Genomic DNA, 27,897 nt, shown 5'->3' on the forward strand with positions numbered 1-27,897 from the left:
GTGAAGCATTGTGGTTTTCCGAGGTTTGCTGAAAATCCCACCCGGGTGGTTTTGGCGGAAGTCAAATCAGCTTAGAATATTCTGTCCGGACACGGTCATGACTTACGCCCGGACGGTCATACATGGGACAGAACATAATTAAAGCCCTAAAACTAAATAAATGAATGATAATTTCCAAAATTTTCTGTTGATAATTTTCAAAATTTTCTTGCAAAAATAGTATACTTATTTTTAAGTCTTCATTTTACAAACCAAATATACATTTTGGAACAAGGTAGTATTATACATTTTGCAACAAAGTAGATTTATATAGCCAATGCCCCATATGGGGGAGTTCAATTTGTTCACCCGCCAAATGAGTGGAACAACGGAACCCTTCTAATTTCTTTCCCCTTGTATCATTGCACTTGAATATAAACAAACATTTATGCATCAGCATAATAGAAACGTTTTCCAATAGCTGAAGCACAATTGAAGTAGTAGAACAATCATGACAAATTGTCCAGAAATCATCCAAGTTCTATTCCAACAATATGTACAGTTACATCCCAATAGCAATTATTTACCACAGCTCCTAAGGAAGTGCATTTTTAGACCATGCCAAGGAAGCTTTATCTACATTTTCCTTTTGTACTCGGCATCGGATACAAAAAGAAAGCCTTCACATGCAGCACATGAAGAAACTTTCCTAGCCTCCCGTCAGAACCATAAATTAAAGCCACGCTCAAGTCAACCCTTATGTACAAATTCATGAAATGGATTCTTGCTCTATTATTGACCTTATATAAACAAAGCAGCAGCCCTCCATTCCCGACTAGCTATTTACAGGGTCTTTCCTCTGAAGAATTATTCGGGGCGAAAGCTTACCAGATTTGGGAGGTGAATTGACTGAAGATTCTTAATTTCATTTGCAGTCACCTTGCATGAGTCCAACGTAAGCGATTTCAGATTCTTTAGTGGCCTGAGGTACTGCAACCCCGCACCAGTTATGCGAGAGTTTGAAGCGTTCAAAGAAACCAATTGTGTCATCCCTGCATTGAAAAAGGCAAAGTATATGAGCAGAAAGGGGAAAAAATGTACAAGGCAGAAAGATCAGATTTTTGGATTAAACTGTCATTAATAGCACTAATTGCTTGTCCATGCAAAAGGACTAAGTTTTCCGTAAGCCATTGAGAAACGACGGTGAAGTTAGTTTAAGAAGGATACCAGAAATCATTTCCAAACATTTATCGGTGAGGTTGCTGTTTTGTGAGAGATTTAGCACCGTCAATGATGACAGATCTTTGATGTTCTTCACGCCAGCATCAGTTAACCCTCCTCCACATATTTCCAAGGACTTAAGGTTCTTAAAGTCTGAGTCAAAATACACAGGAAACACTGTTAATCAGAAGGTAACAATGATACCAAAACCCAAGTCCACATTACTTAACAAGAGTTGCATAAACCAACCCCGACCCCACCCCCCGGCGTTATGTATGGATGGGTTAAAATAGGATTATCTGTGAGTAGATATTTAAAAAAAAAAGTTGATTAAGAGTTTCAACACTAGCCAAACCTCCACTCCCCTTCAAGAGAGAGAGACATTTACGATATTAAAAGTATTGGAGGCAGCTAAATTGCATTTTATAGCACAATGGTTGAAGCTTTCAATCACATACCATGCTTCAAAAGGCGAGTATGTTTTATAAACCATGGGAAGGACATAAAAAATGGCAAGTCAAGCATTTGGTTATGATGGATGTTTTTTTTTTTTTTTTTTGTGTGCGTGTCAGAAATACAAACCCAAACTATGGTTACATCAGAAGTTAAATTGAACATACTCCGCAGATAGTTTGTTCCAGAATCTGTTATACGTGCTCCAAAAAGATCTAAATGAGTCAATCCAGTCAAGCCTGCAAAGAAAAGGCAGTAAATGCAATGCTCACATGTTAGAGAAATATGTGTAGAATACTTGAACTAATAGACTGGAGAAAAAGAAAAGAAACAGAAAAGCAAATTAATGTACACATCATTGCAATTTCAACAATTGGACTACTGTCAAAACAAAACCGACAAAACAATAATCATTCGAGCACACACACACGGGGAGAGGGGGGGGTGGTTGTATGTTGGTTAACTTCTAGCATTCTGTTTGGCTCAGAAGGTAACCAATCCAAAGGGAAACAAAAGTTGTGCTAAACCAACAAGAAAACCATAGACTCTTTGAATGTCACCAGATTAAAAAAAAAGGGCTAGAATAGGTACTAATCGCAAAGCATCCCATTTTCCCTGGTAAAACTGAAACCTGATGAGTTGGTAATCATCAAGCTGTGTCACTCACATCCCAAAAACATAAGACAGTTGGCAAAAGTATCCAGGAAGGCAGGAATGACATGATGCTGTATCAGCGTCTAGTAGGACTAAGGTAAATTCTGACTGGTGTGGTACAAATGATACAATACAGGATCCTGCAGGCATATCACCTTCCTTGCCAAGTTTTGAAAAAGGTGACACTGTTAGTGAGACACCAGATTACCTTAAAGGATTCCCAAACAACTTGTGCAGCAGATGATGGCTAACAATTGTTTGCGGGCCAGAGTTTGGGTGAAAGATGCGTCATTGGGTACACTTCGGGGAAAGGAGTAAAAGAGAAGGTCAGAAAAAATGATGGCAAAAAATTAAAAAAACCATGCTGGCATTTTTCTTACTGGTATCAACCATACAAGCCACCAACCTTCGGTTACATCAGAAGTTGCAGGCACTACGGTCAGTAGCGAAGCCAGAATTTGGATTCGGGAGTGGCGCAATTTGATAGGAGTCCACTTATGTTGGTATACGTTGTCCGTACAAGTGTGAAGTGAAAGGTTATGTATAAATTCGTATAATTTGACTTTGCCGGTGGCTTTTTGTTAAAAAGAATAACAAGAATAAAAGCCATTGAGATATTATTATGATCCCAACCGTTCTTTTTTTTGAACCCTTATCTTTACATTATCTGCATAAAATATAAAGTTGTCCTGAGTACCAATAAGAGTCTAATAAATTATATTAATGTAAAAATAATGGTTCGAAATTGGGGGTGGGGGGTGGCTCTGCCTCTGACTACAGTGTCAACTTCACAACAATTTGGTCTATGAAGGTCCCCATATCTGCTCTCCAAACTTTCGATGTTTGCTACTCTACACATGAAATATGAGATTCTATTATGACCCTAGCCCATGTCATCTTTCAGAATCTCCGACTTGTCAAATAAGAAGCACCAATGAATAACATCGAACCAGCCACTGATGGAATGCAATCCCGATGATATAATCATGTCATTTTAATTTTGGTGTTTAACGTCATACATGAGCGAAATTGTCCAGAACTTCATCAAACATCATGAAGCAAAATGAACAAATTTCTACTCATAATATATTCCCCGTGTGAAAGTACGATCTACCAGCGGATCAAAAAAAAAAAGTACGATCTACCGAAAGGGCATAAACATGAGGAGAGCCGAGACCAAATTATAGGCCAACAGTCGCCCTGACACATTACAACTGTGTAAAGTTACAGTTGAATGTTCAATCTTTGTGCATGGCTCCACTAAAAACAATGCTATTTGTATAGTTCTAAATAATTCTCACATCGAAATTCATGCAAAACATCTACTTTCCAAGTTTAATTCAAAAGACTGTGACACTGGATATGACGTCTATTATATATCTATCAAGCAACCATGGGAGCTAAAATCAGTATAAAAATTCATTCCTTTAAAAGTTTGATGCGCAGTCCAATAGTAGCATCTAGTAAACATCAAATTAGGAAATGTAAGCAGGATTATTATAACTCCACTAGAAAAGACACTCACTCACAAACCATCTATTAAGGGTAATCTACCAAATTGATCAGCCATAAAAAGAAAATTGACTACTCAACAAAACACGCACCCAAACACAACACCACCTCAAACACACTTACTCGTGAGAGAGGCAAGCCCAACATCTGTAACACTGCGGGAGTCCAAATTTAGCGACTTGAGCGATGACAATCCAGACAACTTTTTTAAACCACCATCAGTGACAACAGTAAAGGACAGATTTAAACTCTCCAGATTAGTCAAACCTACAAAAAGAGATCAGTACTGAGTAATACAGATTAGAAATGACATAAGATCCTAACAGAGAAACTTTGTTGTATCCAAGTGCAAGCAAACATTGGAATTGTGCGGGAGAACAGCAACATAACTTTAACACAAATTACGTAACACTCCACGCGAAAAAGGAAAAAGACAGGTTCCTGCTTTAGCAGGCTTTCCAAACTTTTAATTTCCAACCTGTTTACCAAACAGGACCCAAATTACAAATACATTCCTTGACACCTTGTCTAAACTAGTAAACACTTAATCCACCCCTACTCCCCACGTGACTAAGAAGAAAAATGAAGAACTTTGGCAAGTTATACATGTCAATGTGTCCTTAAACTCTGGAGATTAAGAAAATCTCAGACTCTCACATGCAAACATACATGAGCAACGTATACATGTAATATGAAAGAAATAAAACCTGAAAAGTTATGTTTACATGAGTGGATTCACCACGAAAAGTATGTTAGCCCCATCAGTGTGTTATTTGTTTTCCAACCGCAGATGTTACTAAGCGAGTACTGCTATATACACCGACCATTTTGGACCGAAACCGTACCGACGGCCGCGCGCGGCCGTCTCCGGCCACCGGACGGCCGATCCGAGCCGTCCAAAAATTTTAAAAAAAAAAACCGAGGGGCCCAACACGGGAATCAACGTCATCCGATGTGTGTAGGGTGCTTGATCTAAACACCCTATTTTTCGTGTATACATATATACACGAAAAATAGGGTGTTTAGATCAAGCACCCTACACACATCGGATGACGTTGATTCCCGTGTTGGGCCCCTCGGTTTTTTTTTTTAAAATTTTTGGACGGCTCGGATCGGCCGTCCGGTGGCCGGAGACGGCCGCGCGCGGCCGTCGGTACGGTTTCGGTCCAAAAATGGTCGGTACACATAGGATTTTCCTTACTAAGCAAGGCAAATAGCAGAGCAGGTACTAATTGCCTGCAGTTGTTGTGGCCCCACAACAGCATGTTTGATGCACTGCTAAAACTTCGACCTATTCCCAACACAAACTAAAACACCTAAACAATCAAAAATCCAAACCAATATGACCTTACGCATACCTAAAATTCTACACCAGAAACAAATACACATCACTCAGTACCAGGCATAAGGTATCAGACGCACAGACATATATCGTCATTGAGGAAATAACAAAAAAGTAGATTGATAAACCAAAACAACTATTAGCGAAGTGCCTGAATAAAGCGAAATCCAATTCCCAGCACATCAAAATATCATTTTATTTTAGGAGTATTTGTCTGCTGCATACTATTAAGTAGAGGAAGAATCTAACCAGAGAGATGGCGGAGGCCATTGTTTCCAACTTCAGTATCAGACAACTCCAAACATCGCAAAAGTCGAAGGCCTGCGCTTGAACCATAAGCATGTAAGGAAACAGCATCCCTAGTAGATTATATAGATAGATAGATAGACAGATAGATAGATACATACATACACATATGCACCCACACAGATATATAGAGAGAGAGGACATACAAGTATACATCTACAGATAAAGAGAGACTAGAATGAGAAATAAGGTCCAGATGTATGAAGACAACCCCTTTAGCAGAAAATAAAATGTGCAGGTTGGTTCTGAATCCTATCCTGATTGCTCTGAAAAATTTGTAGGTACATGCTGCGTGACTCTAATGTCCTAACAAATCATCATCACCATCAGGGTGACCACCATGATAGCATGGAGGACCTCACCGCAAAAAAACTGCCAAGTGCCCAATATCCTAGACATATGGACCATGGTACCTCCAACTCGTCACCGTGGTTTCCCATTGTGGTTGTGGCACACCCATTGTCTAACTTTAAGTTCCTAAAAGGCAAATAACTCATCAAAGAGGCATCAGGCATGGCATATGCCTAGCACCCACATCCTGGAGGCATCAATGAGTAGGAGGCCACGCAGCATTTCTCATGCGTCAAGTTTGATTCTAACTTCATGTGATGTCTCCAACCAACCTTGTCACCGGAGAAGTCTTCCCATACCTTGTGATTTAATCATAACTGGAGCATTAGACAGATTTATATGACCCTCCTCAACTAAAGAGAGGCTAAACTCCATCACTTCCACGTTCATCCAGCCATATTCTCCAGAGTTCTGCCACTCTCTCCCAGGGTTGACGGTATTTTGGCAGATGTTGCATCACTCATCATAAATATCTGCTCCAGAAGCAGCAAAAAACAGAAAATAGATGTCTTGTATACAGCAACCCATTGATCTAGGTTTTAGGAATATCTCTTCCCTCATATATTGGCATGTAATTTACACAAGACGACTAAAACTTAACCACCAAAGGTGAATAATTGTGCCTGACTGGAAAACATTAGAAACCACTAACAATGGAAGTCAAATAATACACAGCTTTACATGTTCCAGTAAAACATGTAACATTTTACTCACCTTGAGGGAAACATGACTGCCACTATAAGCGCAACATGGACAAGAGGAACCAAATAAAACAGATAGTAATTGAGTAAGAATGACCTGCCAAGTTAACCAGGCCTTCATCATCAATCCTGCATGAATCCAGGTTTAAGCTCTCCACGTTCGTTAAACCTGGTTGAAGCAAGAGCAGAAGAACATAATCAACCACAAACAGTAATCCCTGTATACTTCAGAGTTCAGAAATGAATCTATTTAGATCTATATGAACGTATTTACCAAAAAATGAGAAAACCAGGTATGCAGCAACACATGTGGTGTGAAGTCAATAAGAAGAAGAAAAGTTCTCCCTTAAATGGACAGTAATGAAATTTTGCATGCAATGCAACATTTCAATAATAGTATGAGCTACCAATTTCCCCCAAATAAAATAAAATAAACAGGAAGGACAACCCACAAGTGGGAAAAAACTAATGTTTTCCATACTGTTGTCAAGCTTAATGTAAATGCAAGGAAGGAAAAACCACCTCTCAGGTGTACCAAACAAGCACCAGAGATATTATCATTGAATCCGATGTTTAGCACTTTCAGATTCCGTAGCGCTGCAGAAAACATAACATGCAGAACGTGAACTTTTTGTTGTGAAGGTTACCTTGAATGTTTTCCACATGAAGTTAGAGATAGTAATGACCATCTTAACTTAAAAGATGTTTCCACTATTCTAACACTGATGTAAGGTTGACATTTAACAAACCTGAAAACTTTTCACAACCATCGTCAGTTAAATTACATCTGCTTAGGTTCAAATATAAGAGGACAGGAAGAGCTGCATAGAACAAGTTAGAAACTATATCAGTACCAAAAATAGAACAGAATTTTAAAATAGGCCATAGCATGCATGACTCCACAATCTACTCTCTGAGAATCAGAAGATATTTCCAAGTAGAAAACATTCTACAGGCAATAAATCTTCTCCTTTTCTCGTTAATCTGCTTTTTTGACAGCAAAACTTTTTTATTGCCCTTGCTGCACAAAACTTAAAATTCTCATAGGAAATCATACAAAACCAACCTGAGTTACAAAAAAAAAAAATAATTTAAACGCAGCTAATAGCATTTTAAGACCAACCTAAGTTATGCAGCAAATAGCATTTTTTAAGTTATAATTCTTGAAGGAAATCATACAAAACCAACCTGATTTACAAAAAAATATTTACACGGCTAATAGCATTTTTTGAGATGTAATTCTCAATGGAAATCATGCAATCATTTTTAAGACCTGGCTAATTCAACTCCCAAGAAAAACATACAAAAGTCGGTTTCTTCATGCCCTAAAAAAATTCCATCAGTAGTAAGGTAACATATCGTTTGGCATCCACTATTAATTTTCCTCCATCCCATGCCCTTCTCTCAAAGACCGGAGTATTCACTAGAATGTCCAATTACATAAGTAATGCTAAGAACTCCGAAATTGGAAGAGAAGCAAAGGCGCAAGTGAAACCTGCAAGTGTCTCCAAGCATGCTGAAGTAACAGGGCAACCTTCCATGTTCAATAGAGAAAGTTTGTTCAAACCTGAAATGCAAGAAAACTAAATATTGAGGAAAAGGTTTGATTGACTTTGACAATAAAAGCATGGAATTAAAACTGACCATGGCAGAAGGTGAAATTAGGCTCTAAATGGAACTATTATCACTTTATCAGACTATTTAGATACAACACAACCATAACACACCCATGTTTTGATGGTCCAAGGAAATGATGAAGAAACACTTGGTAAGATGGGGAATTCAATGGCTCTGCCAGGAACACATGGGAGGAGGAGTACTTCAAATGCTAGTGTTAACAAGAATAGGTCTAGCAAATGCATAGAGCACGTTGATATCCACTCTACATGAAAATAAGACGTCTTTGACACTTCACAAAGAAGTGGTATTCATGCATTAGGAAAAGTTAGTCCCACTACCAATTTCCTTCTACCACATACATTACGAGCTGCCCTAATGCGAATGGCTAAGGCGAGGTCTTTCCAGTCATTGTTACCTCTATAACCTAGCAATCCAAATCTTGTTGTACCAACATTGAAAACTATCTCCAATTGATCAAATACACTTCCGCTACGGTAGGGTCCCGGAAAGGGTTGGATGTACGCAGCATTATCCTCGCAAGCGGAGAGGCTGTTTCCAAAGCTCAAACCCGTGACTAGCAGGTCACATTGGTGAAATCTTACTGGGTCGCCTGGGTTGCACTTCACTCGGGGACCATACTATATTAAGACAAATATGTAGAACAAGATAGTAGCTTAAAGGAAAAACCAAGTACCTCTTAGATAAGTGACACCACGATCTGAGACCTTAGTGCAAGAAATATGCAACTCTTTCAAGTTGGTAAGACCTGAAAATGATGAAAATAGCAAGACAGATGACTGGATCATTTGCACAAAAGGACATTTGGATGTTCATGGTTTCCCATGACTAAATTATGCAAACTCTCTACCACATTGCCTCCAAAAGTAAACGAATAACGGAAATGGTTTTGATGTCTAATTTCAACATCGCTAGAAATCGACACCCCCCCAAACAAAAAAAGAAGAAAGAAAGAATCTGAAAACATAAAAAGAACACGCCCAGAGGAAAGAAGACAGGGGACCCCTGAGCTAGACCTCCAGTTGGTCGAATAGATTAGGACAGGTAGAATGGATTCCAGTAGTACGATGTTAGAATCTGGGTGTATCCATTACTTCAACCCGACCTCCATGCTAGGAAATGAACCCTATCCACTCTACATAGCAGTAATCCAAAACGATGATTAAAGAAATAAAGTTCCGTTCTAATCAGTAGACTACGTACTTTATCAGTGCAATTAATGAAATGAAAAACAAAATTCTAGAAACTGCAGGTGAAACCATATGAATGTACCCTAATTCAGTATTAATGGTCAAGGACACCAATAAACAAAAGAGTGTGTGCGCGTGCGTGAGAGGGAGGGAGGGAGGGAGGGAGGGAGAGAGAGAGAGAGAGAGAGAGAAACAAAGAAACCTGAGAGATGCTTCATATCGGCATCTGTTATGCAATTGCAACATTTCACATTAAGAGACTGAAGCTTCGTTAGCCCTGCAAAATAAGTCATCCATACACAAGCCAGGTACTTGATGAATGATCATTGATACATATTTCAACGACAGTCAAAATTTAGCATACTTGACAGTGCATTCAAATTTTTTATAACACTAGTCAAATCCCAGAGAGAAGAATGAACAAGTGAGGCCAATTAAAAAAAAAATTGGAACACGTGAGAAAGTTAATCCATGACCCAAAACTACATATGACTGATATCAGTAGTTTCATGAAGCTCCTCGCATATATTCTCCAAGAAAGTACAACACCAATGAAAAAACATGAAAACGAGTCAAATGCAAAAAGCTGATTGTGACCCTCACTACTACTATAAAATGAGTTGGTAAGCATCTCTGCATAGCTACTACTTCCCCGAAAGCCCATCTTATTTTCCATTTCTTTTTACACTAACAAAGCAATCCAAAAAGAAAAGAGACAATAAGAAAGAAAATAAACAATGCCTGAGGTTAAGTCAACCATACAGGCACCATCAGCATATTTTACCAACACCGCATTATGTTTCTGATGTCACATAGATTATGGAACTCTTAAGTTCATTGATGGCAATTCGTGAAGTAATGTGTGCTTCTATCAAAATTGATGGCACTGCCAGATATTTTGAAGAAGTTTAACACTGTTTCAAATACTGCAACACCAAATAGAGCAGATATGCAAAAGCAAGGCAATGGAAGCTTACTTTCAGACCATAGAACTTTGAGCAAGAACAAACCTTTGAGGTGAACAAGTCCACCACAGATGCCAGGACATCTCTCAAAATCCAACTTCAACAAGTTAATTAAGCCAGCCAAGACACTCAGTCCTTGAGCAGTAATTTGATTGTTTCTTCTGAAACTCAAAGTTGTTATGTTTGAGAGACCTGAAAATTTTAACCCCAAACATATTGCATAAACCACAGAAAGAACTTTCTCATGGAAAATGTGAGGTGGTTCAAGTCCATTTTAATAGGTGGTGACTGAAAGGAAGAAGACACAAAAGAGGTAAAAGAAAAAAAAATTTGGAAGGCAAATAATTTCATTAATCATTGAATTGTTACAATGACAATAGGAGCAAGGAGAACGGCATCATATTCCTATAACTAAGTTAAGAACAATCCTGTGCCTAGTCCGAAACCCAAACCCTCGATTGGCAAGATACCAACCGAGGAAACCCATTGGGACATTCCCATAACACCTATTGGGACAAGCCCACAAACCTAATGGGCCAAGCCCAATACAAAAAAACCTAGAAATCAAAAAACAGAACACCACCAAGCCGCCCTACTTGCCAAATCAATTAGTAGAGGGAAAATGGTAAGCCATATATACCCATAGCTCAAAAACTGTCCACAAGGCCGTCTTAAGGAAAAAACAGAAGCCAAATCAATCAAGGCAAACCAAATGTCCGCTTATTTCAGCTGTCCTTATGAACCACAATTTCTACAAACCCAGTGCACTAACAGGAACAACAGAACCCGATTGACAATTTCTGCAGCTGATTTTGGTGAATGGAGGAGTCGAGTTGATTCTCAATCATAGGAAGATTAGTGGGTGGCAAAAATTGGTAGTGTCAGAAGAACATAAAAAGAATGATTTAATCACATTATAATCCCTCCATTTACCCTTCTACTTTTTTTGCTGCCTTGCCAAGAGATCACACACCCGGATATTTCTTAACCATAGAAAAACTAGAATACTCAATTAAAATAGGCATACCACTGATGTGAGCTAGACCATTGTCTGAAATCAGATCACAGTAATTGAAATTCAGGGCCTGAAGATTTGTGCAGCTTTTGAGAGGAATCAACCCCAAGTCTGTAACTTCAGAACCAGAAAGATCAACAGAAAGTAAAGAAGACCCCTGTGAAGATATGACATCCATCCAACTGTCCTTCAATCCTGGGTATTCTCCCAAATCAAGATCCTGCCAGATGAAAATAGATGCCTCTTGAGTTCCTTTTAACCAATAACTAAAAATTTAAAAAAAAATTGAAAAGAAGAGGCTTCTATAACCTTAATCAGTAATTACCTGGAGAGCACAATCTCTAAAAGCTTCAAGATAAACCGCAGTTAGAATTTGTGAGTGCACCAATTCATTGAAGACCTGCTGACTAATATCCCTTGGCAGCATGGAGAAGGTGCTATATTTTTTGATATCCTGTAGACAATGCAGATGGAAAAAATTAGGAGAAGCAAACAAGGGGAAAATTATTCAGCCATATTCCCCATATCCACATCTATGGCCCCCCGAATAGGCGTCGTGTGGGCTTTCTATGCAGCTACGAATTGTAACTAGCATCGTCGTATAAATTTCAAGTCTCTTGCGGCCTCACAAAGCATGATATATACCTCTCGTATCTTGTAAATGCACAACTCCATCAGAGATGGGCATCGCACTTTTCCAAGCTCATTATCTTTAAAAGACCGAGATAATGAGTTTCCCAACCACTTAAAACTTCCGCTCTTGCAATATCTTCCAGAAACTCCTCTATTTTCACTGTCTTCGTCAACCTGTTGGTCTCGCTTCCTAGAACAAGCTCCACCCATCTTGCAAGGATCTTTGTAATCTAGCTATATACTACATATAACTTCACCAGAAAAGTGATCCATTGAACTACAAAAGGTCAGGACACTCCACTCCAATCTGTAAAACCAAACGAGACAGAGAGAAGGTATGCCAATTAAAGCCAGCAATTGATTAACTAATCGTTGTAATGCGTAGATGGCTTCGGAAACATGTTTCCAGTCAAAGGAACTGGTATTCAACTATTTAAGTGTTCATTGCAGAGGCATAGGCAAACATGTGAAGTATGAGTTTACATTGAGAAATAGAGAATCCATCTACAAAAGAAAAGGCACAGTTCTAAGTTCTAACGCACTTCACGAGATCTCTAAACAATCCATGTTCTACGTGCAGTTGCATTTGAGCACAGCACTCTATAATTGAACATTATTTTCTTGGCTACTCAGTTTCTGAGATACATTGGCCATGTAAGAATAAGCATGCATGGATGCACCAGGCACGCATAATTGTAGAGCGTCCTTACGAAGATGACTAGCTAAAATAGAGAAGTGACTTTTGGATAACAAGTTGGTCCAACAAATTTTGCTGAGACTTGTGCTTACGCACATCATTGAGGAAGTTTCCTTTGCCATCGAAAAAAATATCCGTTCCAAAACTCAATTAATACAGGGGAAATCAAATGCATCGAATTGGCTAGCATTGTATCACAATCGGATTACTATAACGGTACAACCCGATATCCCGTCCATTTACTTGTGCGAAGAACATACAAAAGAATAGGCTGCTGATGCTTTCACTGTTGCTTCGGTTACCGAAATTGAGAATTGTGAACAAACACAACTTAAACCAACAAGTAGAACTAGATTTGTACACGTATCGCTTTTACTCCCTAATCCCAAATTGCTCTCCCCCAGACAAACACAAGGTACAATTTTAGGATTAAAGAATAAAGTACTCCCGTGCATAATTTTTGGAATTTATTTGCATCAGATTAAAATACTCCTTGGATACTTAGGTGCAAAAAAACTCAAAAAATAGAATCTGCATGGCGTAAAAAGAAAAACTCCATCAATACTTCAATTAGGAAGCCTCATCAATAGTGGAGCTAACGTGACAACTAGCATGCTTTTCTCCGACATCTAAAGTCGGATCAATTTATCGCTGGATGTATCCTCCATTTGATTTGAATGTGTTATTCGTCATTCACGTGCACAAGGGCAAAACTAAGTGGAGACTAGGGTGGGCTATAGCCCATGTGGACTTTTAAAAACAAAAAAGTAAAATTTATGTGTAAAATTTTAGCTCATTAAAGTTTAGCCCACCTCATTCTATGATCATCTACATTGAAGGAGAATTTATTGAAGATATCGACTCAAATTCGATAATACTAAATGATTTATACTCTCTGAAATAATGTAGGACACAACTTCAGTAAAATACAACTTCAATAGTGCACGCTTTTTATACTTTTTCTTTGTTTATTTTTGAACGTTTACGTATTAATATACAAGTTTGCCGGACATTAATTATAGAGCTCTTTTTGGTTTGTATTTTACTCAAATTCGATAATACTAAATGATTTATACTCTCTGAAATAATGTAGGACACAACTTCAGTAAAATACAACTTCAATAGTGTACGTTTTTTTATACTTTTTCTTTGTTTATTTTTGAACATTTACGTATTAATATACAAGTTTGCCGGACATTAATTATAGAGCTCTTTTTGGTTCATATATATTTTGGGTTAGCCCAGAGCGGATTAGATTTCTGGTTCCGCCCTTGCACGTGCACCAGTTGAACAAGATGCAGGTTATAATCACGAAACTGAACAGTACAATTCACGAAACTGGACAATTCTCGACTTTCCTTCATTTCCTTAGGAAACTAAACACAAGACAAAGCATCAGTAGCGGACTAAAACCGTATGCCTACAAAACAGCAAATACGCAAATACTCATACACGTATATACAGATACCGGCGCGTATATGCTTGTATAAATTCGAAGGAGAGGAATCTAACCGAAAATCGCGATCATCTGATCAGTACTCCGGTTTGATCGTCGGAGTCAGAAAGCTCTAGAGAGAGAGAGAGAGAGAGCGCTGAAGGAATGCGAAAGTCGTAGAAGAATAATTGAAGAATTAAAAGAAGCGTACAAGTGACAGTGGTTGCTGATGACGAGCCGAGGTTCCGAAGCTACGGATGGCGGCCACGTGGAGTGCGGAGTCAGTGGAAGGGGTTAGGTTCGGAGGGTTTTTTTTTTTTATGCTTCGGAGAAGATGAGATAAGCGGGAGGGGAAGAGTGGGGCCCGCGTTAGGGTTTTTCCGTTTGCTGCTTGCTTTATCCGGTTGGGTTGCTTGGTGGTGGGGCCACTTTGCTTGAAGATATTACACGCAATGTTTTCGGGATTTTTAAATTCAAAAATGCAGGCCTACTGGAGTACTAGTAGTATTTTTCTGATGATATTTATACGTAGCACTGCCATGTTACGTGGTGCCCTCCGGCCCAATTAAATCTCGTTCCGCTAAAAAAAAATAAGTACACTTATTTTTCAAATAGGCTAAAGTTCTGCTGAGCAGAAAGTGTTTAAGCTAGTTTTGTCTGAATTCAAATTTTTTTCGCGTTTGTTAATTTTTTATGAATTATTGATTTGTTTCGTTGAAACGAATTGGAAAAATAATTTTTTTTTTACTTTTACTCAAATATTTTAAAAAACATTCACTTTTAAGCTAAAAAATATGGCAACGCCTTATTTTTTGAATTAAAAGCTGTCAACTATTTCTCCTTCAATTATAGGCACTCGCTTTGATCACTCATTGAATTGAAGGGGAGGTCTTGAATTCGAGTTCTCATGGATAAGGCACTCAACTCTTGTGATCTATCTATCTATCTATCTATAGGAATGTGTTTAGGCCTAACAATCTTCCAAACCTTTAACTCTCATTTTTTAGAGTTTTGATTTTCTTTTAATTTGTTTAAATTGGGACGGAGAGAGGGGACATGGGAGAGAGAGGGGACGTGGGAGAGATTTTAGGAAAATTAAGGAAAAATAATTCAATGCTCCAATGATATTTTTATGTGGTGACCCAACTTATCTCTCCATCACACGTTTGTGTGGTTTTCACTACAATGTGTGGAGTGAGCACAAATTATTTTTTTGTCTCGTGCATCGAACGAACACAACGCTAGATGATAAAAAAATAATTTAATATTTTTCCTTGTCTCGTGTTCAATGCAAGCTAGCATTGATCTCACTTTATGCACCAAAAGACATGTGTGGTGAAAAATAAATTTGAAATGCCACACAGCAATGATTCCATGCATCGGGCACAAACACTTGTACTAATATTCTATCATTTTGCAAAAATAAATTGAATGTGTTTTGGGAAACAAATTAGTACAACACGACATTACAGTGCCTCCTATAGAAATGTGTTTAGGCCTAACAATCTTCCAAACCTTCATCTCTAATTTTTAACAGTTTTGATTTTCTTTTAATTTGTTTAAATTGGGAGGGAGAGAGGGGACGTGGGAGATAGAGGAGACGTGGGAGAGATTTTAGGAAAATTGAGGAAAAATAATTCAATGCTCCAGTGATATTTTTATGTGGTGACCCAACTTATCTCTCCATCACAAGTTTGTGTGGTTTTCACTACAAAGTGTGGAGTGAGCACAAATTGTTTTTTTATCTCGTGCATCGAACGAACACAACCCTAGTTGATAAAAAAATATTTTAATAATTTTCTCTGTCCCGTGTTCAATGCAAACTAGCATTGGTCTCACTTTATGCACCAAAAGACATATGTGGTGGAAAATAAATTTGAAATACCACATAGCAATGATTCCATGTATCGAACAGGCACAAACACTAGTACTAATATTCTATCATTTTGCAAAAATAAATTGAATGTGTTTTGGAAACAAATTAGTACAACACGACATGACAGTGCCTCGGGATAATGAAGAAGTTTTATGGTCAATATTTGGGATTAACATCTACGCTGTTCGGCTAAATGAGTCAATTGGCTTATTTTTTCAATTTTTTTTGTATTTGTTAGTTTTTCGTCAATTTTTTGGGGATTACTGCATTGTCGTGACGAGAGTAATCTAAAAAGTAAAAAATATGATTGAAATTCAATTTTTTTTAATAAAGACGCAAAAAATTGGCTTATTGGCTTATTTTTGTCTTTATTAAAAAAAATTAGGTTTTGATCGTAATATATATTTTTTAGATTCCTCTTGCCATGACGATGCAATAATCCTCAAAAAATTGACGAAAAACTAACAAATACAAAAAAAGTTGAATAAGAACAAAAAAATAAGCTAGTTGGCTTATTTAACCAAACGGGACAATCATTATATTTTAAAGTTCCTCTTGGAAGTCGTGACAATTTGCTGTTTAGGATTTGAAATCTTTTTAATAGTAGTATTGTTTATCGGGGCGGTTTCGGGACCCTTAAAAAAACCTCTAAACCCCCCCTCCCCAAGTTTTCGATCGAATTTTGATGATCCGAGCTGCTCAATGTAATCATAACGTGATTTTAAGGGTTTTCTTGAGAAATCAACAAAAAAAAGACCGGGACGGGCTTCATCTGAATATTTTTTTATTGAACGATTAATAAAAAACTGCTCAAATCAAGCCCTTCCCGATTATTTTTTTTGCCAATTTCTTGTGAGCATATTTAAAATCACGTTTTAAACACATTAAGCGTCTCGGATCATGGGGTTTTTTTTAAAGTTTTTTTAAGAGTCCTCAAAACCGCCCCGATTGTTTATATTTGGTTAGTAGTGTAGTATATAGCTACTCTAGTGGCGCCTGTTTTTTATTTTACGAAACATATCATTCTCTCAGGATGCACCACCTTTAATTTAGAAAAATAAGTATTAATTTTAGTTAGGAGTGCAGAACCTGAAACTGCTACTTTCACCAAAATTACCAGATTAATTGGCAATGGCAATGGAACTAATCACGCATGTCAATCTAAGCCGACCTCTTTAAAAGCCTTCCCAATAGCAAGTATACCAGATTAGGTAAACACTCAATCTTAGCTACTATACCTATGAAAAGTGAGAAAACCCTCATACAGTGGAGTAGGTAAAGTGGCCCGTAAAAAACCTTTTGCTATAATTCTTAGCTACTTTTACCGAACCACTATTCATGAAGTAGTCATTATTTTATTATGTCTTCTCTCTCTCTTCTATAGTTCTGTGGAATCTTCTTCTTTCGATTTGCAGAGAGCATTCATGGGATTCAATTTGTTGCTATAACTCTTTCCCAAAGATTATAGTTGTTGGGATTTGAAATGAAAGCTCAGAACGATTAAAGCCTTTATGGGTTTTTCTAAATGAAAGCACTAAGATCCCTAGAACACTCACCCTCCTTTCTTCTCCTTCCAAACCCACCAAAACCCATCTCAATTCACCCCTTCTTTACCGCTTATATGCCGCCCAACCTTACCAAAATGCCATCTCCACCCCCTCAGATGACGAGAGTGCTAAAAATACATTTGACAGTACCCAATACACATTATCCAACAATAGTTTTGATTCAATAACTTCAAATTCGACTTGAGATGTGAAGTATAGGGAGAATTACAGTTGTTGTGTTCTCAATCTTGGGTGAATTTGAGAGGGAGGGGGGGGGGGGGGGGGGGATTGGTTGGAGGAGTGCTAGAGAATGGGGCACGGATTGTGCTAGCCTAGCCTCAAACCAAAAAATGGAATGGGGAAGAAGAAGAAAAGAAAAAGAAAAAGAAAAAGAAAAAAGAAATAAAAAATAATATTTTAATAGATGGCAGGTAAAATAAATAGTATTAGTGTAGTTGTGAAAAAAAAAATTGGTAGTTAAACTAGACTTGTAAACTATTCCCAAGGTAATTTACCTAAACATTAGTGTATTTGCTCTAAGGGTCTGTTTGGAAATAGAGGAAAGAAAGAGAAGATGTCGAAGAAGAAAGGGGTAGAGAAAAGTTATTTTCTACTTTTTCTTGTTCCCTCTCTCTTTTCACTACCAACCAAACAGGATAAGGGTTTTTTTTTTTTTTTTGTTAGTATTGCTATATGTACCGATGGGTACTGTATAGAAGGCGCACTGACAGCCACGCGGGGGCCTACTACGGATCCCGCATGGAAAATCCAAGCCATTCAATAATTTTAAAACAAAAAATCGAGTGGGTGCTGCAAAAAATAAGCTCAATCCAATATGTGTATGTGTTCGATCCAAGCTTTTCATTTTTCTCGATTTTTACAAAATGGGAAGATAGAATCGAGTACTTACACAAATCGGATTGAGCTGATTTTTCACAATGTCCACTCGTTTTTTTTTTTTTAATTATTGAACAGCTCGGATTTTCCGTGCGAGGCCCGTAGTGAGCCCTGCACGGCCGTCGGTACGCCATCGGTATGTAAACTGTCGGTCCTCATATCTTTTTCGTTTTTTTTTCCTCTCTTTTTTTCTCTTCCTTTTCCACAACTTCCAAACACACCATCTGACTAGTGTAATCTATGGAATGTTGGAAAATTTCCAGATTTTATGAATGATAATTGGGACATTTGGAGGGTCTCCCGAGACTACCGAAACGGCTCCCGTTGGTTCGTTAAATCTGAACGAGGCTCTTCTTTTCCAGCAGTTTTGGTTGAATAATACCCCATGAATATAGGTTAATTCTGGCATTTGCACCTGCTATTCATTTTGGCAGTTTTGTATATTGATTCTCCCCTATTCAAGGCTAAGGAATCAATTTTCCGTATTCATTTTCTGGCTGTTACAAAAGCCACCAGAGTTGTATATAATGAGCAGTCCATTCTTCATTCTGGATCAGAAAATTCACCAACTCTGCGAGCTCTAAAATTCGTTCTTTGTGTGAGAGAGAGACATACAGTAGTTAGTTCGTTAAGGCGGTTGACGGTGGTGTTCCTACGGCTTACGGTCTAGCCGAGCCAACCCTGGAAGGAAGACGTCGACAGATCCTACAACACCCTCGGTAGACGACGAATCTTTCTTAAGAAGACTGTGGTATTACACAGGACTCGGTTCATCTTTTGTAAATCCATTTGTATTTCTTTTCTATGTAACTTGTTTCGTTTATATTTATTCTGTAATCGCAATGTTATTAGTGAAATTGTTATTTGAAATTACGTTTTTGCCGAAATTTTCCAACATGGAAAACTATTCATTTGCTGGAAAAAAATGTTCTTACAGAAAATATGAGCTTTGACATCCACCTAATTGAATTAAAGGGGCGTTTCCGCTACGCAATAAATTGTGAACAATTTCTTAAAATGCCCTTGAGCAAATGTCATTTGTGGTGAATTGAATAACGTTCTCCGATAAGGCTGAACGACCATAACTCAGTCTAGTCAGTTATAGTCTACCTCTTGATTCTATGAAGAGATAATATATACTGTACAATTTTACTTCAGGAAACGCGACTGGAAGACTTCTGCACAAGGCTTTGTTCGCTTAACCGTTTTGTTTTCAATCATTATCTTATTTCTTTCTTTAATTATTACTATCTTATTTTTTCAATTATTACTTTCTCATCTCTCTCTATCTCTCTCCAATTATTGCCCATATCTTCAATCATTACTCTATTTCTCTCTCCACCCACTACCAAAACTAAACTCTCAACCAAACACAACGTTTATGTTCATTTTTATGCTCCGTTCTAGTTTCTTTCAAAAAGTGTTTTTTAAAAAGGAAGGTTATTTCAAGTTCAAAAATTATGTGTTTGTGCAAATAATTTTCTTACCAATATGAATCTTGTTTGATAGATTTCATTGAGATATTTTAAACGGTGCAAAAAAAAATTCATTTTCATTATATTTAAACTTAAAATTATTATTTATTTTTGAAATAATTAAAAAAAAAAGCGGAACGGCACCTTAAAACAACAAAGGGAAATTGTTCGGGCTCATCCAGCAACTGGAAGTGTTGAATATTCATCTTTTGGTAAGAACCACTGACGGAGAGTCTTTATCTAGCCAACGAAACCAGACACACTCAGAGTCCATTTCAAAACACATTTTTAAAAAATATTTATTTATTTTACATTTTCAAACTTAAAAATAATATCAATAAAAAATATTTTTTTTGATTTTTTTTGCACCGTATTAAATATCTCAATGAGATCTTTCAAATAAGATCCATATTGCATATTTTTATATTTCAATAAGCCCAACATTTTTTAGCTTGAAATTGCCTTATTAACAAATAAGTACTTATTTGGTGTTCGGGAATGGGCTTAGCTTGTTCGTTTGGGGGCTTTAAAACCCAAGTGCATAATCTTCAATACATTTTCTCTATCTATCTATCTCCACTCAAATCTTCTTCAAAACCCAAAACGAAGAAGCCCGATCGTAACGGTGGACTAGTTGACATTAATCTTGAGGGGGGATTGGTTGAGCTGGACTTTCTCTGTGCCACTGAACTCCATTTTTTGCTTTTTCTCTTTTGCCGTTGAATTAGTGGATATTAATTGTGACAAGTTAACCACTGGTGTTACTCATTATGTCGAGAAATACTATGCTGACAAGTCAAACTCTTGGTAATGAATTGATTGAGGTTAGGATAATGTTAATTACTCAAACATGTATACTATATATAAAACTAAATGTGACTTGCAACGTTTATAAAGATTAGGATGTAATGTTGTTGTGGTTTTATATATCTATATGTTTTATGGTTGGTAAAAAAGAAGAAAAAAAAGATTAGGTTAAAAATGGTTGCGTCAAAACTTAAATGGTGAATGTCGTTCCAATAGAGATAAAGACAAAAGGGGGAAAGGTATAAATGCATACCCGATTATCACATAAGGAGCTACAAGAGAGATCATCGTATGAGGGAATGCAAAGAGTAGAACGGTATGTGCCGAGACCAGAGAGGTTGCATTCAGATTAAATTTGAACCAAATCTATTATATAAATTGTGACGGTGTAGGGTCCATCTAAAAACAAGTTGTTGCAATGACTATGATTCATTTTATTTAATGGCTGAGGTGCATTCTCATACTCTTATTAAACTGTCCACCATCTAGTATATTTTTGGCTTACTAATTTTCTAAATATTGATCAGAAAATCATAATCCAATTTGCCAAAATGAAAGAAATCATATCTCACAACAAAAAGTACACAAAAAAATTGGTTAAACCAAATTAGTGAACGTCTTTCAATTTGGTTTGGGATCATTGGAGGGTGGGCCGGGGGTTGTTCAGCTTATTTCTAGGTGCTCCTCGAGCCCACAACGAGGATCATACATTTGTTTACTCGTCGAGAATATCAATCACGATATAATTATCGTTAATGAATAATAATTAATATATTTCAAAACACATTTATAAGATGATATATGTGAATCTGGAAAACGTTGAGAAAATGAGCCCAATAAACCACTATTCTTGGACCAAAAATAATTTCACTATTACGAAAGACAACCTCAGACACAGATAAGCCTAAACCCCGGCCCACCATACCCCTCTCTCTATAGAAAGATCTTCTAAAACCCCAAACCTCCATTACCCACCACCCAACGGCCAACACGCATAGAGATCTCCGGCCATGGCTTCAATCTCACTAGACATAGCCGCCGCCGCCTTCGTCGGACTAGCCAAGTGCCACTCGAAATACCCAACTTGCAGCAGGGTTAGAACCTCGGTTTTGCCCCTTTTATGGAGGCCCAAATGCCACCACACCGCTCTGAATTTCCGTTCCATCTCTACGCAACCCAGAATCCTCTCCATCGAAATGCCCAAATCGAGGCGATTCTCTCGTAGGTTCACGGCCGCTGCCGCCCCGGCGCAGGCGGAGAGTTCCGACGTTTCGACCAAGCTGCCGACCGATGATAGAATCCCTGCTACTGTGATAACTGGCTTCCTGGGTTCTGGAAAGGTTGATGAATTCATGTCTTTCTCTTTCTAGGCTTACTGGTACAAAGAATTTGGTTATTTGAATGATGGGTCGATTATGTTGGTGCCAAAAAAGCATTGTTTTAAAGCCATTTTTTAGCTCGCTACTGTGTCAGAAAGTAAAACAATAGTAATGCTATTGCACTTTTCACTTTTCAATGCAAATCAGATGGCTTGTATGCTGTGGCATGCAATTGCCAAAGTTGATGTCAAATTTGGCATCAAGAATGACACTTTCAAAATTTGGCACAAGAGTGGAGAGGATATCACCATTCTTGATTATTCAAGTCTTTATAAATTCTGATTGTTCTGGATGTTTTAAGAACCATAATTGAAATTCATATGCTTTGCATCAAATAACCCAAACTCAATGTCTAAATTTGTTTGCAAAATGTTAAAGCTAAATATAGCAAATCCCTATATTTGAAATCCTCATCTATCCAAAGGTGGCCTATGTTTTGATGCCATGTATGCCTGAGTTTGCGTCAAATGTATTGAAAAAGGTGGAAATGTGATGAGTGGTCCCATTAATGTTTTTGTGGTTTGGAGTTTTGTTGGTGATTATTGTAGCTTTTCTTGTTTAATCAGAAGTTTCTGATTATTAGGGATGTTTTAACTTTTAAGGAACATAATTTGCAAGTATGGTATTTAGAAGTTGCAGACAGGCTTTATAGTATTAGATCATAAACTCAATCATTTGAGATGGCCCGTGAGCTAGAATGCCCTAATCTTATGTTAATGATCCTAGGGGATAGTATTATTACAAAATTGACCTACTTTGGCTATTTTTATGGCACTATTATGTGGTAAATAACAAATGGTTAGTTTTTGCCTTCGGTTAGTGGGATGCATTTTTCAGCTAACAGGGTGAAATGAGCAATTTATTGTTTTGAATTTTCTAGTGGTTAGTCACAGCTAGCTTGACTGTGGTTCTGCCTGAATTTGATTATTTCTGTGGAATCTGGGTGGTGTTACTGCAGCTATTGACCCGTTTCTCATGTTTTAAACAGACTACTTTATTAAACCATATATTAACCGCGGATCATGGGAAACGCATTGCGGTGATCGAGAATGAGGTACGGGGATGACGACTTCCTTGTTAATATAATAATCTTGTTGAAATCCAGATGTGTTAGATTGTTCACTTTCGTGTTGGTTAGTGGTGATATACGAAGGAATTTTGGTAGCTTTGGTTTCACTGGATATGCAATTTTGAATTGTATTAAGGTGATACATTCATCCATTTGTTGTGTTTGCAGTATGGTGAAGTAGACATAGACGGTTCTTTAGTTGCATCTAAAACTACGGGGGCTGAGGACATAATGATGCTCAATAACGGGTGTCTTTGTTGCACAGTGAGAGGTGATCTTGTCAGGATGATTGTTGAATTAGTCAATAAAAAGAAAGGAAAATTCGACCACATAGTCATTGAGACTACAGGTAGTGGCTATATAATTCACAGTTTGCTAGATGCATTGGACTTCTCCAGACTCCAGTTGGCGTTGTGCCTTATATGCTATGTATCAACTTTGCAGGATTGGCAAATCCGGCACCAATCATTCAGACTTTTTATGCAGAGGATCAGATTTTTAATGACGTTAAGCTAGATGGTGTAGTCACTTTGGTTGATGCTAAACATGCTAACATTCACCTGGATGATGTTAAGCCAAAAGGAGTGGTCAATGAAGCTGTAGAGCAAATTGCATATGCTGACCGTATAATAGTCAATAAGGTACAAAACTTCACATTTTTCATTCAGTGTGGGCTAGGTTATGCTTCTTAAATATAAAGGTTAAACTTTAGGATTCTTGACTGACTTAGTCTATGTAAATTTTGTTCTGGTTTTATTTAATTCAGAGCCCTTTCTGTATTGGTGGACCGAGTGCAGCTTTGTCAAAACTGAAACATTAGAACCTTCAAAGACCAGTCTAGGGACCTTTGAAGACTGGTCTATCCATATCTTACTTTTTAGTTTGAATTTGGAGCCCATGGCTCATCTCATGGATTATGTTTCAGCTTCTAAAACCAACATTCTACCAAGTTCAGTTGTACTCCCTCCGTCCCAAAATGTTTGTCCGGTTTGCAAAATGAGGACTCCAAAATAATGCATTTCTTTCAAGAAAAAGTTCAAACTTTTTTCATAAATTAAAAGAACTCATCTATATCTAGTGAATTGTTGAAAAAAAATTGAATTTTTCTTGCAGAAATTGTATTATTTTTACATCCTCGTTTTGCGGACCGGACAAACATTTTGGGACAAAGGGTTCTTCTACTTGGTGGTACCTAAACTATCATCATAGGAATAAATCTGAGGTTTGGATAAGTTCAAGCAGCTGAATGTCTTTTGTGCTGTCAATGCTGTTGTAGTATCTGGGTATCACTGAAAATGGGAACTTATCTATGTTAGTTAGTGTATGGTAGTTGAATAAAGATTTGACTCTCTAATTTATGTTTGCTGGTTTAAAACATGGTTAATTTGGTCTTCCTTGTTGCTGCTAGACCGATCTTGTTGGCGAGCCACAAGTTGCTTCTTTGATTCAGCGGATAAGGGTATATCAATGACTTGCTTATTTTTCACGTCCATTGTTTTTTATGTGCTTTGTTAATTTTGCCTCCTAACTTTGATGTGAAACTGGCTGAACACAGAGCATAAATGGTCTGGCTAATTTGAAGCGAACCCAGTTTGGGAAAGTTGATTTGGATTATGTTCTTGGGATTGGAGGCTTTGATTTGGAAAGGTTATACGACTTCCGATATTTGTCTCAATTTGTTGACTTAGGTTCATAAGCCTTTGTCTTATTGCTTTGGTTACTTATGTGAGTGTGAGCAAATTGATTTCCTGTGTTATTTAGATGCTGCAAAGCCTTTTAATTTCAGCTCATTACGTCATCTTCGCTCTTGGTTTACTTTTTTGAGCTTATATTTCTATGTTTGACCAATAAGCTTACTTTTGATGCGCACTTGCCAGAATTGAAAGTGCTGTCAACGCTGAAGATTCAAAGGAAGATCATGCTAGTCACAGCCATGATCACGAGCAGGATCACGATCATGATCACGAGCACGATCATGATCACGATCACCATCATCATCATGACCACAAACATGGTACTTCAGTTTGATCTTATGAACTACCTGTGGTAGAAGATATTTTCTCCTTGCACATTCTAAATTACTTTGCTAACTTCTTCAGTGTTGTGCATTTGAATAGGATGCACTATTCAGCTGCTCTTTGTCTATTTCTTGTCAAAATAAGGCTGTTTTACTTTTCTAAATAGCTGTCCATCAATCTTGCCAGTTACAATTTTGGCGATTCCTTCCCTCTTTACCGAATGAAGTGCTATGCATACATGTGCACGTGTGGCAAATTGAGTTCTATTCTGTTACTGTATAGATAATGGATCACCGGATTATACAAGGATATCATCACTAAAGGGGTTGGTTTGGGCTTAAGAAGTTAAATCAGTTCCTTGAACCTCCTCCGTCGCTCTTGCACTCATGGGCACCACACACACAACAGTAGTTTGTCTTTGTCATTTCATATGGTTAACTTATTTGTAAGGATTTCTGTGTGTATTCATGTATATTTACTTCGTTTCGGATTTCTGTGTGTATTCGTGTATATTTCCAATGATTTGCTGCTGACCGAAGACAAGGACTACTTCATTTACTGTACCAGCTTCTCGACTGTGATCTTGGTGTAAACTTGTTGCTACTCTTCTACTTGTCATAACGGTTTTGTGAAGTATCAATTTCTTTAATACCAATGCAGAGCACCATGATGATCGCCATTCCCATGATCACACTCACGATCCTGGCGTTTCTTCAGTCAGCATTGTTTGTGAAGGGAGCTTAGACCTTGAGAAGGTCAGTTTTGAATTATTTTTTTGCGCAAAATATTGTCAGTTTAACAGTTTTAAATCATAATCGAGTCCAAGAATTCTAGAGTGAAATCACTAAAGGGGAATTTTCTGTTTGGGTTAGATAATACTGAAAAAGGATTGTCTGCTAAGTTGTGTGTAATTTGTCAGGCTAATATGTGGCTGGGTACATTGTTGATGGAACGGAGTGATGACATTTATCGCATGAAAGGTCTCCTATCCGTCGAGGGTATGAAAGAGAGATTTGTCTTTCAGGTGATTATACTCTCCCTAGTGCTGGTGTTTCAATAATTCTCTCAATAACCTTCATCCTTGATTGCTGAAAAACATTCCTATGATCTCTCTTGTGGCAGAATGTACTTGTGATGCCAAGTTGATCATATGTTAGCTTCTTATTGTGTTATGTTGTTACATGGAGTCATTTTCATTTTTTGAAGGATTCAAGCCCCGACTCAGGGACTCCTACTTCTGGGTGAATAATTGACTCTTTAAGACGTTGAACTCGATATTCGACGAAACCCGAAGCAAACAAAGCAATGTATAAATAATAATAACAAAAATATTACATATTGGCTAGCTATGGCTACTTTTGGGGTTTTCTGGATTCATTTTTGGCATTCTTGTAATCTAGCCCCGTGCTTTCTCTTGTTTAGACTCGCGAGTGTTTTGTGTCTGATCTGAACTGTGCATTCTCTGCCACCATTAATGTTGCCTCAAGCTAATATTTTTGAGTATTTCAAGTATAACTATCTGTTAATCCCGGAGAAGTGCCAAGTTATAGGTTGGTGCGACATAATGCAAACCAACCTAATGAACCTGGCCCATAGTACCCTGTCCCGAGATTTTAGTATCAATCTCTCATCTCCTAATTTCACTAGAATTAATTACGCTTTACACATCCTCCAGTGATTCTTAACCTGCCTCCATCTTATTTTTGTCTACCGGAAGTGCATTAATATGGTGAATTCTTATGGCAAACCAAAAGAAGCCTTGTGTTCTCAGTCCATTGGTGTCGGCTCAACAGTGAAGTATCTTACATAAATATCTAGTTATTTTTTGAATTGCTCTGGAGTTTGTTGGTTATGTTTTTTGGGATCTGTTGCTCAATTTGGCAGGGAGTTCATGATATATTCCAAGGTTCACCTGATCGGTTGTGGAACGCAGACGAACAAAGAACAAACAAGATTGTGTTCATAGGAAAGAACTTGAATGCACAGGAATTGGAGAAGGGTTTCAAGGCTTGTTTAGTCTGATGACACCATCGAGCAATTAGTCATTGGTGATTTTCGTCAAGCGTGATGAGCTGAGTTATATTGTAGAAACAAATCTTGGTCGAAGCCTATCTTTGTTCAATAGGTACAACTTGCTCATTGTAAAACTTCATATGGATTTGACACTCGTTTTGTCTTTAAATGGCTATTTGAGTGGTACTTGCTGTGATTTTGGGCAAGTCTTTTGTATGTCAAATGAGTACCTACTGGAGTAGTTCTTTTGTTTCTATGGCAAAATTTGTGCAAGGACGGACATGAAATTTTATCCCTTGGCAACTTCTTCCTCTGCCGTCGTGACTGCTCTCTATAGGTGTTAGGGCCTTTGGGGCATTGAACTGTGTAATGAGCTGACATATACATTTGAGTGTGTTTTAATGCATATATCTACTCCATACTTATAATGGACGGCTTAAATTGTGCACTAAAACTTATAATGGACGGCTCAAATTGTGCCCTAAAACTCTGTAGTATATCCCGGCACTACAGGGTCCCTTGTCATTTATGCATACTCAAAATGGATGTGGGTCCTATGCCGTTGAACACACTTGTAGTTAATATTGTAGAGTATCCCTATTTATTCGGGTGCCCGTAAAAATCCATTACAACCTTATCACGGCATATCACTTGCATGTATGAGAGCCACATCAACTCCAACTACTGTGATTGTGCATTGTGACTATAGGTGCTAGGTCTTTTG

The 27,897-nt window shown here is 37.7% G+C and overlaps 2 protein-coding genes across 3 annotated transcripts; one reads left to right on the forward strand and one right to left on the reverse strand.

Annotated features, from left to right (window-relative positions):
* Positions 1-498: 498 nt before the first annotated feature.
* Positions 499-14,328, reverse strand: LOC131312104 (uncharacterized). 2 transcript variants are annotated; one of them, XM_058339846.1, is made up of 16 exons: positions 14,170-14,328; positions 11,973-12,267; positions 11,653-11,781; positions 11,340-11,547; positions 10,358-10,504; positions 9,550-9,624; positions 8,834-8,905; positions 8,015-8,086; positions 7,269-7,340; positions 7,042-7,116; positions 6,617-6,688; positions 5,411-5,482; positions 3,943-4,086; positions 1,821-1,892; positions 1,207-1,353; positions 499-1,031 (listed from the first exon to the last, which is right to left on the reverse strand). In XM_058339846.1, the coding sequence occupies exons 2-16, from the start codon at positions 12,168-12,170 to the stop codon at positions 847-849; spliced, it is 1,740 nt and encodes a 579-aa protein (XP_058195829.1). In that variant the 5' UTR covers positions 12,171-12,267; positions 14,170-14,328; the 3' UTR covers positions 499-846. The 2 variants fall into 2 exon arrangements, with proteins under 2 accessions (XP_058195829.1, XP_058195830.1); XM_058339847.1 differs by lacking the exon at positions 7,269-7,340.
* A 7,258-nt stretch (positions 14,329-21,586) lies between these two features.
* On the forward strand, positions 21,587-27,389 carry LOC131312105 (uncharacterized). The gene is made up of 10 exons (XM_058339848.1): positions 21,587-22,034; positions 23,062-23,127; positions 23,311-23,491; positions 23,587-23,783; positions 24,551-24,601; positions 24,698-24,789; positions 25,020-25,156; positions 25,821-25,915; positions 26,080-26,184; positions 27,045-27,389. Exons 1-10 carry the CDS (start codon positions 21,705-21,707, stop codon positions 27,180-27,182), a joined length of 1,392 nt encoding a protein of 463 aa, XP_058195831.1. The 5' UTR covers positions 21,587-21,704; the 3' UTR covers positions 27,183-27,389.
* The last annotated feature ends 508 nt before the right edge of the window (positions 27,390-27,897 follow it).

The sequence above is a fragment of the Rhododendron vialii genome, chromosome 12a (assembly GCF_030253575.1).
Source record: "Rhododendron vialii isolate Sample 1 chromosome 12a, ASM3025357v1".
In the NCBI taxonomy this organism is placed as follows: Eukaryota; Viridiplantae; Streptophyta; class Magnoliopsida; order Ericales; family Ericaceae; genus Rhododendron; species Rhododendron vialii.